Raw genomic sequence first — 14,435 nt, 5'->3', positions numbered from 1 at the left:
TTATTTGCTTTCACCATTTCATTTCTATCAAAGTGAAGTTCTAGAAGGTGCTTTTTATGTTTTGGAAACGATTAAAATCGGTTAGGGCAAAGTGTGGACTGTATGGAGGATGATCAATGAGAGTGAATACAACGCGTCGGATTCTTGCAGACACGTCGCAGTACACCTATGTGGTCTGACATTGTTATGGATAAACTCTTCGAATTCAAAACTCTACTACAGCGCACTGTTCATCACTCACCAACAAAGCTACGTTAAACAACGTTATGTTATTACGTTACACGACGTCATGTTACATGCCTTAATTAGCAGCCCTCTAGAGACAGAGGACTGCAGAAGTGTAGACATGAAGTTTAAAGATATAGAATGTTGATAATGTGTGTTTTATTTAAACAACTTTAAGAGTTTCCAATTAAAAGTACGGAGGCACTACTTTTCAGCACGCACCTTTAACAATATGACAGAATTATCTTCTCATTATAAATTAGACATTTACTTTTAATTAACTACTAACGCTCACCAGTCATTGTACTGATTAAGTATATAAACAAAATTACATTAAAACTGAATTCACTTGATAGCGTAAGACAGGAAATCAGTACCCTTCCCAGAATACGATGTAATAATTACATCTTCGATTCTGTATATAACCAACAACCAACGCCTTCGCGATAAGAATTTAAGACAGTTTTACTGTTTAACGTAAACTACTATACAAGGCAAAATTCTGTGTTTTTAAAGTTGCCATTTTACTCACTTATTCCAGTTTCTGCAAAATTCGCGTAACTATCTTTCTTTCCTAACTCTTTAAATAAGCGAGCAAATATATCTTTGGTCTATAAAGTCAGCAATATACTATCTCCGCTTCCTTTAATGTTTTGTTGATTTTATTTTTTATTAAGTTAACATTTGTGGTTCTTACTATGTTCTTTACTTAGTTTGACCCAGTACGTGTTATATTCTTATTATTTTTACTAGGAAGAGGTATTACGCTATTTTATTTATCTCTTTATGTTTGTGTATCTTTTATTATTCTTAAATGAAACCACTACTAGACAGTTGATGTCGAACTTATCTCTGTTCCACTTTTTTATTTTGAAATAAATCTCAGTAGAGTTTACTAACATACTTTTCCCATTAACTGGTTCCTCATTAGTTGAAAACTAAAATTATATAATTTTATTATTGTTTTCGTTGCTGTTGCTTTATTGTATAAATTTTAATTTTTATCTTTTCAGTACTGATAACAGATCGTGAAATTATATCCTTTGGGGCAAAATAATTAAGTCGGATGCTTTGGATTTAACTTTTCACATAAAGAGCATCTTTATTTCTTTTAGTACCAGTACAGTCTTTCGCCACTGTGGACGAGTGTCCGTGTACCCTAGAAAAAAAATTGACCAAGGTCTAGTCTACAAAAAAAAAGAGGCCGCTACCACCACTTTAGCCTTATATCTAACATAGGCAACCAAAACCTCTTCCTCATCCAGCTTTGGCCTCTATTTTGCCATCCCACTGACTGTTATAGCGATCTGGGTACTCGCCACATATTTTCTTCTAAGTAGCTAATAACACTCTGCGTGGCATGTATTAATGGTTCCTTTCCTGATACACATAAAATAATAATTCGGCTAAAGATCTTGTCACACTTCAGTGCTAGTTATGTTGTTCTGTGAATTTATAGTGCTGTAACAGAAGTGAATAGTGCAGGCTTTTAACAAAGGACACAAATCAGTCAAATTACGCAGTTACTGCAGCTTGGACACAACCAATCCCTACAATCCTATCAGGAACCGCTCTTCACCATGAGAGGTTCTGGGCAGACCACTATTCAATTATATCGGAACACTATATCGGACCTTACACAGATTAATAATCCTGACAAAAAATCCACACACACAAAAATTGATTCGTTAACATACAACAATCTCTGTAACGAAATCCCATTGAATTCAACTGTTTATTTTCACTCTGCAATTACTAATATACTGTAGAAGATACCACCGATTCCCATTAGAATCCAAACAACGAAACTCACAATTCGAAAGACTGGCTAATCCCTGCAAAATTAGCACAAAACATCTCTACTGACACAATTTTAATAGGAAGTTCAGCAATATTGGTAATTTGCCCCTTGGAACTTCAACAACCATGGTCAGGTAATTTATCTTCAGCACCATCCAAGCCGTTCTCCGATGAAAAGTACGCTATTAAAACCATGTAAACCCAATGACGAACCATTAAGAATGAATAAACGAATAGCGTTAGCAGAACTTTTAACAATCAATAAATTGTAGCCGTAGGCCGTCGCGACTTCGAACAGCGTCAAGCAACACCGTTAAATGCGATCTTTGCCATTTAGGTTGTTGCTTAGCTAAAACTCCCGCCACTGCAGAGTAGCTGGAACTCCCGCCTGTGTAGAATTAACAGCGTTCTTTTTTCCCGTCTTCCTCTCTACAACATTACATGTACAATGACTTATAAACATAACAAAATAGTTTATAATAACAACATTTTTAACTATACACCGGTCTGCAAATTACTCCGTAAGGAGTTGAGACGATAATTTTGCCCGTAACGACCACCAGAAAATTTTGGCACGTTACAAAATATACCATAACGAGTCACAGATTTGCCTCATGAATAATTATTTAGCCGTAACTGGAATTAGACAGAAGCTAACCTTGAGACGATAAACAAATTTCATTTAAAAACTAGAAATTACTTCACGAATAGCAATCTTTTTATTGTAAAATGATACAGATGGTTGAACATGAAATCATTTTTCTTAGCTAGAAAACAATTCATTGTTTATTGTGGCATAAGGAGACAGACAACAGCAATCTCGTCTTCAAATGAAATCTAATGTTGCACATGTAGCAATCACACCAAACTGTGGGACGTCACATACACCATCCACGGAGAAGCAGATTTTATATAAATACCTTCCTTTTAAAAGAGGTTTTGGGGGCCACATCCATTTAAGGATAAGAAGTTTCTCTCAGTTATTATAATTTCGATTCCTTATTATTTCATAATGAGTCTTGAGACTAGTAATCTTAGTCTAAAACACACTTTGTGATACACACTTTGAATATGACGTAATAAAAGTCAACAGCACGGTAGCTTGGGAAAATCACTTCATACTCACCTGTAAATGGTTGAAAAGCTATCATCAACCTGAAGTTTAGTTTGACACCACTGTGGTTTCCTAGGCACGGTCCTACTGGGTCCTTATATTCGTCGGCTATGGGCAGATAAATGTCCAGTAAAACACAGAATGGATTCTGCACAACATGTAGATTTTAAGGAATGACGATGAAAAGTAGTCCCATTCTTTCTCGCTAGTCAACATGTTTTATAAAAAAAAGTGAAGTGATTCTGTTCTCAATTGGAACAAAAATGTCTCCTCCATTTAAGAAACACTATATAATGTTGTAAGAGATATGTTTCACCAGTAGACTGTCAATCTATTTTCCACCGTCGGCCAAATTCAGCACAAGTGGTGGTTCGCAGTGGCCCTACTAAAATGTTTTATATCAGTATAATACAGTACAACGAAATTTTACTTTACTAATGTACACTCCTGGAAATGGAAAAAAAGAACACATTGACACCGGTGTGTCAGACCCACCATACTTGCTCCGGACACTGCGAGAGGGCTGTACAAGCAATGATCACACGCACGGCACAGCGGACACACCAGGAACCGCGGTGTTGGCCGTCGAATGGCGCTAGCTGCGCAGCATTTGTGCACCGCCGCCGTCAGTGTCAGCCAGTTTGCCGTGGCATACGGAGCTCCATCGCAGTCTTTAACACTGGTAGCATGCCGCGACAGCGTGGACGTGAACCGTATGTGCAGTTGACGGACTTTGAGCGAGGGCGTATAGTGGGCATGCGGGAGGCCGGGTGGACGTACCGCCGAATTGCTCAACACGTGGGGCGTGAGGTCTCCACAGTACATCGATGTTGTCGCCAGTGGTCGGCGGAAGGTGCATGTGCCCGTCGACCTGGGACCGGACCGCAGCGACGCACGGATGCACGCCAAGACCGTAGGATCCTACGCAGTGCCGTAGGGGACCGCACCGCCACTTCCCAGCAAATTAGGGACACTGTTGCTCCTGGGGTATCGGCGAGGACCATTCGCAACCGTCTCCATGAAGCTGGGCTACGGTCCCGCACACCGTTAGGCCGTCTTCCGCTCACGCCCCAACATCGTGCAGCCCGCCTCCAGTGGTGTTGCGACAGGCGTGAATGGAGGGACGAATGGAGACGTGTCGTCTTCAGCGATGAGAGTCGCTTCTGCCTTGGTGCCAATGATGGTCGTATGCGTGTTTGGCGCCGTGCAGGTGAGCGCCACAATCAGGACTGCATACGACCGAGGCACACAGGGCCAACACCCGGCATCATGGTGTGGAGAGCGATCTCCTACACTGGCCGTACACCACTGGTGATCATCGAGGGGACACTGAATAGTGCACGGTACATCCAAACCGTCATCGAACCCATCGTTCTACCATTCCTAGACCGGCAAGGGAACTTGCTGTTCCAACAGGACAATGCACGTCCGCATGTATCCCGTGCCACCCAACGTGCTCTAGAAGGTGTAAGTCAACTACCCTGGCCAGCAAGATCTCCGGATCTGTCCCCCATTGAGCATGTTTGGGACTGGATGAAACGTCGTCTCACGCGGTCTGCACGTCCAGCACGAACGCTGGTCCAACTGAGGCGCCAGGTGGAAATGGCATGGCAAGCCGTTCCACAGGACTACATCCAGCATCTCTACGATCGTCTCCATGGGAGAATAGCAGCCTGCATTGCTGCGAAAGGTGGATATACACTGTACTAGTGCCGACATTGTGAATGCTCTGTTGCCTGTGTCTATGTGCCTGTGGTTCTGTCAGTGTGATCATGTGATGTATCTGACCCCAGGAATGTGTCAATAAAGTTTCCCCTTCCTGGGACAATGAATTCACGGTGTTCTTATTTCAATTTCCAGGAGTGTATAAGGAAGAACAACATTAAGAAAGACAGAACAGCCACTTAAGTAGTTATAACACATGAACGTCTCCCCATTGGCAAAAGATTCCGGGGGGGTTCCCAATTCGGATCTCTGGGAGGGGACTGCCAAAGGGGTGGGGAGGAGGTTACGATAAGAAAAATACTAAATAACCAACGAAAGGATAACGTTCTACGTGTCGGGGCGTGGAATGTCAGAAGCTTTAACGGTGTAGGGAAGCTAGAAATCGGAGAAATGAATTGCAAAGGCTGAATCTAGATATAGTGTGGATTAGTGAAGTGAAATGGAGAGAAGACAAGGATATCTGGTAAGATGAGTATAGAGTAATATAAACAGAAGCAAAAGATGCTGTAACGGGAGTAGGACTCGTTATGTATAGGAAGGTATGGCAGAGAGTATGTTAATGTGAAAGTTCTGTGATAGGGTTGTTCTTATCAGAATCCAAAGCAAATCAACACCGACAACTATAGTTCAGGTATACATGACAATGTCGCAAGCTGAAGATGAAGAGATAGAAAAAGTGTATGAGGATATTGAAAGGGTAATACAGTATGCAAAGGAGGATGAAAATCTAATAGTCATTGGGGACTGGAATGCAGCTGTAGGGAAAGGAGTAGAAGAAAAGGTTACAGGATAATATGAGCTTGGGACAAGGAATGAGAGAGGTGGAAGATTAATTGAGTTCTATAATAACCTTCAGCTAGTAATAACGAATACTCTGTTCAAGAATAACAGGAGGAGGAGATATACTTGTAAAACACCGGGAGTAGGGGAAGATTTCAATTAGATTACATCATGGTCTGATAGAGATTCCGAAATCTGATATTGAATTGTAAGGCGTACTGAGGGGCAGGTATAAAACAGATCACAGTGTACTAATGATGAAAAGTGGGCTGAACTTTAAGAGATTGGTCAAGAAGAATCATTGTGCAAAGAAGTGGGATAGGGAAGTACTAAGGAACGACGAGATACGCTTGAAATTCTCTAAAGCAATAAGGTATATCTCATTAGGAGGAAGAGGAATGGACATCTCTAAAAAGGACAATCATGGAAGTTGGAAAAAGAAAAACATAGGTACAAAGAAGGTAACTGCGAAGAAACCATGGGTAACAGAAGAAATCTTCCAGTTGATCGATGAAAGAAGGAAGTACAAAACTGTTCAGTGAAATTCGGGAATACAGAAATACAAGTCGCAGAGAACGAAAGAAAAAGGAAGTGCCCGGAGCTAAGACGAAATGGCTCCATGAAAAATGGAAATGAATGTAAGAAGACATGATTGTCGGAAGGAATGATTCAGCACGTAGAAAAGTCAGAACAACTTTCAGTGAAATTAAAAACAAGGACAGTAACAGTCCGAGGGTATTTCCACTGTTAATTCAGAGCAGAGAGCAGATAGGTGGAGAGAGTACATTGAAGGATTCTATTGAGGGTAAAATTTGTCTGATGTGATGGAAGAAGAGACAGGAGTAGATTTAGAAGAGATAGGGGATTCAGAATTAGAATCATAATTTAAAAGAGCTTTGAAGACTTAAGATCGAATAGGGCAGAAGGGATAGATAACTTTCCACCAGAATCTCTCAAATCACTGGGGAAAGTGGCAACAAAACGACTATTCACGTTGGTGTGTAGAATGCATGAGTCTGGCGTTATATCATCTGACTTTTGGGAAAATAACATCCACACAATTCTGGAGACTTCAAGAGGTGACAAGTGCAAGTATTACTGCACAATCAGCTTAACAGCTCACGCATTCAAGTCGCTGGTAAGAATAATATACAGAAGAATGGAAAAGAAAATTTAGGATCTGTTAAATGTCGAGCAGTTTGGCGTTAGCAAAGGTAATGCCGGTTGATAATGGAATGAAGACTAAAGAAAAAATCAAGACACGTTAACAGAATTTGTCGACCTGGAAAAAGCGTTCGACAACGTAAAATCGTGCAAGATATTGGAAATTCTGAGGAAAATGGGTGTATGCTATAGGGAGTGACGAGTAGTATACAACAAGAGTCAACAGGGAATAATAAAAGACCAAGAACGAAGTTCTCGGATTAAAAAGGGTGTAAGACAGGGACGAAGTCTTTCACCCCAGTTCACTCTATACATCGAAGGAGAAATGATGGAAATAAAAGGAGTGGATTTAAAAATAAAGGTGAAAAGATACCATTGATATCATTCGCTGATGACATTTTTATCCTGAGCGAAAGAAAAGAAGAGTTACATCAGCTGCTGAATGAAATCAACGGTCTAACGTCTACAGACTTTGGACTGAGTGTAAATCGAAGAGAGACGAAAGTAATGAGAAGTAGCAGAAATAAGAAACTTAAAGTCAGGATTGATGATTACGAAGTAGATGAAATTCAGGAGTTTTACTATCTAGGCAGCAAAATAACCAATGACGGACGAAGCAAGGAAGACAACAAAAGCAGACTAACACTAGCGAAAAGGGCATTCCTGGCCCAGAGAAGTCTACTAATATCAAACATAGGACATAATAATTACTTTGAGGAAAAAGTTTCTGAGTATGTAAGTTTGGAGCACATCACTGTATGACAGTGAAACTTAGACTGTGGGAAAACCGGAACACAATAGAATGGAAGTATTTGAGATGTTTTATTACAGACGAATATTGAAAATTAGGTGGACTAATAAAGTAAAGAATGAGGAGATTCTGAGCAGAATCGAAGAGGAAAGGAATATGTGGAAAACATTGACAAGAGGAAAGAACACGATGATAGGAAATCTGTTAAGACATCAGGGAATAATTTCCACGATACTAGAGGGAGCTACAGGGGCAAAAACTGTAGAGGAAGACAGAGATTGGAATACATCGAGCAGATAATAGAGGATATAGTTTGGAACTGCTTAGCATATATCAAGGAATTTGTATGTTCTTATTGGTACACCTGTGTTCTCAGAGAGAGAGGTCGACAGTCTGCAAGTAATACGCGCTGCCAAACACTTCACTTGCAGTCGATAATGGGTACCCGCCGGTAGTAACATTGGCCTGGTCTCTGACCTCATGCAGGAAATAAAATTGGATGCCTTGCCAACATGAACTCACTTCGTATTGCGCTGTGCTCTAGTATCTACCTCACTGACGCTGTGTGTATGTGACCAAACTGCTTATTGGATTTCAGTTGGACAGCTCTCAGTATTACGAACACACGCTTAACGATGGACTGACGCGACCATGGACTATCTGAATTCTTCTTCTCTTGGTATGTGTCTACCACTTTTACGACAACATAGCGCGGAATAGTTTGTGAACTATCGAGTGATAATTTGGTGTCCATCCTTACTGTGTAATAAATAGTGTTTGTTGTACTTTACCTTCCATGTAGGTCAGTGTCAACAAAATATTTTCGCATTCGAGGGAGAAAGTTGGTGATTGGAATTTCGTGAGAAGGTTACGTCGCAACGAGAAAAGCCTTTCTTTTAATGATTTCCGGCCCAAATCCTGTATCATTTCTGTGACACTCTCTCCCATATTTCGCGGTACTGTAAAACAAAACGAGCTGCCTTTCCTTGAACTTAGCCCTTGTGTTGCAACAACAGTCTGAATTCAGTCATCATGGATCCAGAATTCATTAAAATTTTGCAGCAACAGCTGCAACTTCAAATGCAACTGTAGGCATAACAGGAACAAACACAAAAGCAACAGCTGCTAATTCCGATGCAACAGAAACACAGCAAGAAGAACAACGAATGCAAGTTCTGTAACAACAAGAAAAGCAGCAAGCACAAATTACGGAAGAGTAGTGGCGTATAATACAGCGGCTCAACAGGCCAGAACAGCATCCATTATCACCATTCACGCTATTCAATCCAGAATGGGATTCATGCTACACACATTTGCAATTCCACTTCCAGGCGGGTAGCTTATATGACGTTACTAAATAGTGTGTTTTTATTCTATCTACAACCGACCCTCAAGGTAATGTTTCTTCCATAAAAGTTTCGTCATCTCATTAATACTGAGGGTTTATAGTGGGCACAAATTCATAGTTTGGTAAACATTAGAAGCAGAAAACACTTGTCACAGCACGTAGGCTATCATTTTTTCGTTGTCGCAGGAAGTTGCACCAGTCAGTTATAAGCTGCATCGGCAGCTAACCTGAAAGGGCTGACTGGAAAGCGTTGAATTTTGCGTCCAAATCAAAGCTTATACCGAAGTGCTGGTGAGTGATATACAAAGTGTGTATCCACCTGGTAATGAATTCTGTGCATAGCCACAGATACTCTCGAGGAAATACTGGCAATAGCAAAGAAACCTTGAAAATATTAGATACAGCATAGCAAAGTTTTGATGAAAGTAACGTATCTGCAAAATCGCTTAACGTATCGAATATAGAACCGCAGTATTTTTAGTAAAGTGACATTCTTCCATAAAACAACGTTCCAATCATGACGTAATAAGATTGATTGGAAGTCATCTCGTTCCTCTTCGTCATCAGACTTGTGATTCAAACCCTGACGTGCACTTAGGGACAAAGTCCATCCACCAAATCAGCAGCGGCACTTACTCAACTCACAAGCTTCTCGTAGTTTCTCTATGCCACCCTCCCTACAACAACAGTAGGGCGCAGTAATCGGGTGTCGAGATTGTTTTTCCAAACATACACTCACTCGGTGTTCACATAAAGAAACGTGCTGTAGGCACTTCTGCAAACAAGGACGAGATTATATGGGAGGAACTCTTCAAAGGTCGCGATGTACTGCATCAACAACGCCACCTCAGTGTTAACAAGCCACCGTCGCAGTTGAGACCTTTCACAGTATAAGCGCCAAAGTTAACTCTCCCACCAATGATCAACAACCAATTAATAAAATTACGTTTTGATAGTAGTTCGCCAATTTCTATCTTAAATTAGGAAGTCTATACCCATACCGGTAAACTTTATGTACGATGTATTAGTGTCATTATAAGACATTAACATCTTGCACAGTTATGTCTACTGTTCAAGAAACTACAAAGGAATAGAATAAAATGCAATCAACAAAACTGTGAATCCTTTTAAGAACAATGTGAGTACTTGGGCCAAATATTAAGCCGAAAATTACTGAAAGTACTCGGCAATATATGGAAGTTATCAAAAAATTCAAGTGCCTACCAAGTTAAAGACCTTCAGTTATTGTTTGACAAGATCAGTCACTATGCCACATTCATACGAAATGCCACCTAGATCGCTAGACTTCTTAATTTACCTAAGAAAGTCGGAAAATATTAACGGTCACAGCAGCGTAAGAAGGCTTTTAAAAATGAATGCAATATGTCAAGTCCACTCCCTGTCTGGATTCATCAAGACATCATAACCTGGCCGCTGACGCCTCTCAGTAATGCACTGAGGCAGTCTTTTCTCGTAAAAGTTGTGATGGACACGAAAAACCCATGTACATGCATCTCAGCCTAGTTAAACTACTCTCAAGTCGGGAAAGACACCCTTGTTATCATTTTCGCATTCATAAATACCGTACATTTCCTTCTGATGCAAAATTTCACTCGTTACTGACCAAAAACCACAGATTTTTTTTGTTCAAATCTACAACTCAACATGAAAATGCTGATGGCCTATCAAGACAACCCAGAGAGTCAGTTCGAAATTGGTGATACCCTACGAAACCACAAAACCACCTACAAAACTTTCCCCTGACAGTAGCTGTACTTGCAGAGGACATGGTTGAGAACCCCCTTCTAAAGCAAATTATGAGATACTCACCAAGGCTCGCACTTAATTTTATCTCAAAAATGTCATCCATATGGTACAGGGAGTACTGATTCTGACAAGAGATGATGATCAACTTGCCACCACGGTGTCAGAAGGTCAAAAATCCAGCACACTGACCACTGGAGCATGAAACACATGAATGCACTCACAGGGTAGGATGCATACTGGCCCAGCGTCATGTAGGATATAGTGAGTCCTCTCCTGCACAACCGTTGCATCAACCCCAGTCATCACTCTCACAGTAGTTCCACGCCTGGCCAACGCACCAGTACTCATGGGAGTGCGTACATGTGGATTTCACTCGCCATTTGCTGTGAGAGATATAACTCATTGTCATTACCGCATACTCCAAATCCCCATATGTCATTTGAATGTTGAGTACTACAACAAGGAAAACAAGAAGAACCTTGCAGGAAATATTCGCCGCTGAAGGATTTCCATAAACCGTTTTGTATGTTTGTCCTCAGCTGTCGTCTAGTATGTTCAAAGTTTTCTACTGTCGGAACAGCGTAACATGCGTGACAACAGCACTGTTATACCCAGCCTCCAATGGTTAATCTGAGCGCCTTGTCTACATCTTTATCTTGCAAATGCTAAAAATTATGTCAGTGGCATCCAAAGCTGATGACTCATATAGATCCACAGCTAGTCAGTGAGGTACCTAAGTGGAGCTGTTGCTCGGCCACCAACACGAGACATCTTGGACCTCCTGTGGCCTGCAACACATGCAAGGCATCCTGTCATGCCACCCCTTCTCCCCCTTACTCTCTACGGTATGGCCTCAAGCTTAGAGAAAATTCCAGGATGCCTACAAAGTGTCATCAGAGTTACTCAGGGGCTTCAGATGTCCACAAGGAAGCCTAGGGCACTATGATGGTATGACGTGCATATCCACATTGAGCCAACTGCCACTGGCCCTGGAGCCAGTTCGGACAACTTCAGACACCAGACAGAGATAGCTCAAGAACTACAGATCCAGTGGCGTCGAACCTCGACTCTACCACCAATGACTCCCAGTGGGAACCCAGAGATGGAATACCAACACTGGTGAGTTACAGAATCATGAGATTGCACCCACAGCAAGCAGTGGACACAGCGCAATCACAGGTACCAGCCGACATCAAAATGGACATCGAACCCCTATTTGGTCTGTTCACCTACACCTCCCCCCCTCCCCTCCCCCCCCCTCCTTGGTATGGCAGCTCTGATATCGACAGAGATTGTTTCGACCACGTTAAAGGGGGGAAGGATGTTATGTCTTGGCTCAAAGACACCGAGCTCGGTAGTCTATGACATACGTTGCCATAGGTTTCACCTGAAGGCGACAAGATGTGTCCACAAGTAATCACATAGGCATGGACTCCGACGCCGCGCAGGAAATAAAACCGGCTGCATTGGCAGTATGAATTCATTTCGTAATAAGCTGACGCTGTGTCTAAGTGCTGCTTATTTGATCTCACTTGGACAACTTTTTCGAATGCGAATGTACTGATGCTGATGGAGTTGAGTAATCATGGACTATCTGGTTTCTTCTCTTGGTGTGCATCTACAGCTTTACGGCGACCTGGCGTGGACTGGTTTTTTGAACTCTCACGTGGTAACCGTTTATCCATCCTTACTGTATAACAAAGAATGTTGGTTACAGTTTAACAGGTTTAATACTTATCAGCTTACATTGAACTTATAAGTAAGAGATTTTACCACGGCAGGTTTATGATGGTTTCACGAACAACACATGGGCGATTTCTTTCTCTGTAATTTCAAACTCGGCTGGTCTCCATCCATAAAGTTACATCGCTGACAGGACATTGACAAAAAAAATTATCTTTTTGCAGAGTGTTTTGCTGGACGAAACCGGTAAACTACACAGAGATCCAACAGAGCAGGACAACAGTGAAAAAATGATGCATGAGAACTTCAGGTGGCAAACCGTGTGGCAGTATTTCCGGGCAGCTGGTGGCCTCTTCCTGTTGTTTTCTGTGGCTATCATGATAGTCGTCGCACAAATTATCACCAGCGGTTCGGACTATGTGGTAACGTTTTGGTAAGAAACTGCAAATAGTATTATAAACTCAAGTCTGTTATGATAATATGATAAACATTCCTTTCGTTTGTTTGTCCAGAACATTACAATAGGTATGCCTGTCATCTCTTTTCATAGCTACGGAACAGCGACAAATAATTATTGATTGATAGAGAAGAATTTTATTTGACGCCATATAGAAATAATGTGGAGGAAAGGTAAATGAACCCTTTTCACTATAACATGTGACTACACACGATTATCATACTACAGGACACTGATATATGCCCAACATTTCCTGCATTCAGTAATTAAAACTTCCGGGCTAAGAGGCCGTGGTCCAATAATAGAAATACTTCTACGACTCACCTCAGATGATGTTGCCCGCAGCTGGCAACGAAACGTCAGGGAGAAGTATTTCTATTATTGGACCACGGCCTCTTAGACCGGAAGTTTTAATTACCGAAGACGCCGGCCGTGAAAGCCTACACGCTATGATTTCCTGCATTAATTGCAGAAACTCATCCGATGATTTAGATGCCCTTTATTCATCACACACTACAATATGCCTTCCAAGGAATCACTGGCAGACACTGCACACCATTTTTCAAATATATAAACATTCATATGGAATTCAACAGATTTTTTGAGTGATCAGATTGCTCTAAAAAACAGAGTGCGTAGAATATTTCATAAAAATGTGAAAATCAGCCCAAAACTTTCAGATATTAGAAATATGTATCTTATTTTTCAAATGTGTTATATACAACTCGGTTTCATACTTACTCATACTTTTTTGTGATTTGATGTATGCTCCTCGTCACTAACACAACAGCTTGACTTGTATATAGATTTGATTCGAGTACTGTAAATTACCGATCTGTCAATATGTGTTTATAATAGTCACGTACCATATTTAAAGTTTTGGACTTATAGCATTATTTGACGTCTGCTAAACAAATACTAAATAAGTTTTGTAATACACTTCTAGCACTTTACATAAATGTATAGCCAAGGTCTAATGATTTACAATATTCCTAATTTATTTGGGCTTCTGTAGAGGACAAATAAATTTGTTGAAAGCGGAAAAATGAAATGAAAATATCTTTGAAAATATAACAGCTTTGAATAAAATAAAGCTTACTCTGTCCTGGTGTTACAACCCATGTCCTGCCACCATATTACTTTTTCTTGTTAGTGTTATCCATATGCAACTATCACCGCTGACTCTACAGAGAACCTCATTTTTTCCAAGCATCTGTCTGTAACAACACATCTCTTTCAATTCTGTTCTTTTTCAATTTTCAAAACTTTCCTGATTCACTTCCCTATGATGCTGTATTCCAGACGTTCATCCTCATAATGTTCTTTCTCAAGTTGAGGCCTACCTCTCATGTTAGTGGACTTATCTGGTAAGGAATTCTGCGTTTATCTCTGCTAGTCTCCTTGTATTCTTCCTGCTTGGTCCATCATGTATGCTATCGTCGTTCTTCGTTTCACTCTCAGTCCGTATTCTGTTCGAAGGAGATAGTTCACAGCATTCTGTAGTCTTGTAATCCTTTCTCAATTTCACGGAGAACGGCGGCGCCATCAGCGAATCTCATCATTGATATCCTTTCACGTTGAATTTTAATCTCACCTCTAATGCTTATTTTATTTTTTTCTG

General features: G+C 40.9%; 1 protein-coding gene across 1 annotated transcript in view; it reads left to right on the top strand.

Moving 5' to 3' along the window:
• The window catches only part of LOC126456436 (ATP-binding cassette sub-family C member 4-like), a 130,218-nt gene that overhangs the window by 60,797 nt on the left and 54,986 nt on the right, over positions 1-14,435 (top strand). The window contains exon 14 of the mRNA XM_050092186.1: positions 12,582-12,790. Within this exon, the coding sequence (XP_049948143.1) occupies positions 12,582-12,790 (209 nt within the window). The remainder of the gene's footprint in view (positions 1-12,581; positions 12,791-14,435) is intronic.

The sequence above is a fragment of the Schistocerca serialis genome, chromosome 2, assembly GCF_023864345.2.
Source record: "Schistocerca serialis cubense isolate TAMUIC-IGC-003099 chromosome 2, iqSchSeri2.2, whole genome shotgun sequence".
Lineage (NCBI taxonomy): Eukaryota > Metazoa > Arthropoda > Insecta > Orthoptera > Acrididae > Schistocerca > Schistocerca serialis.
This window is presented reverse-complemented; position numbering and strand designations above follow the sequence as displayed.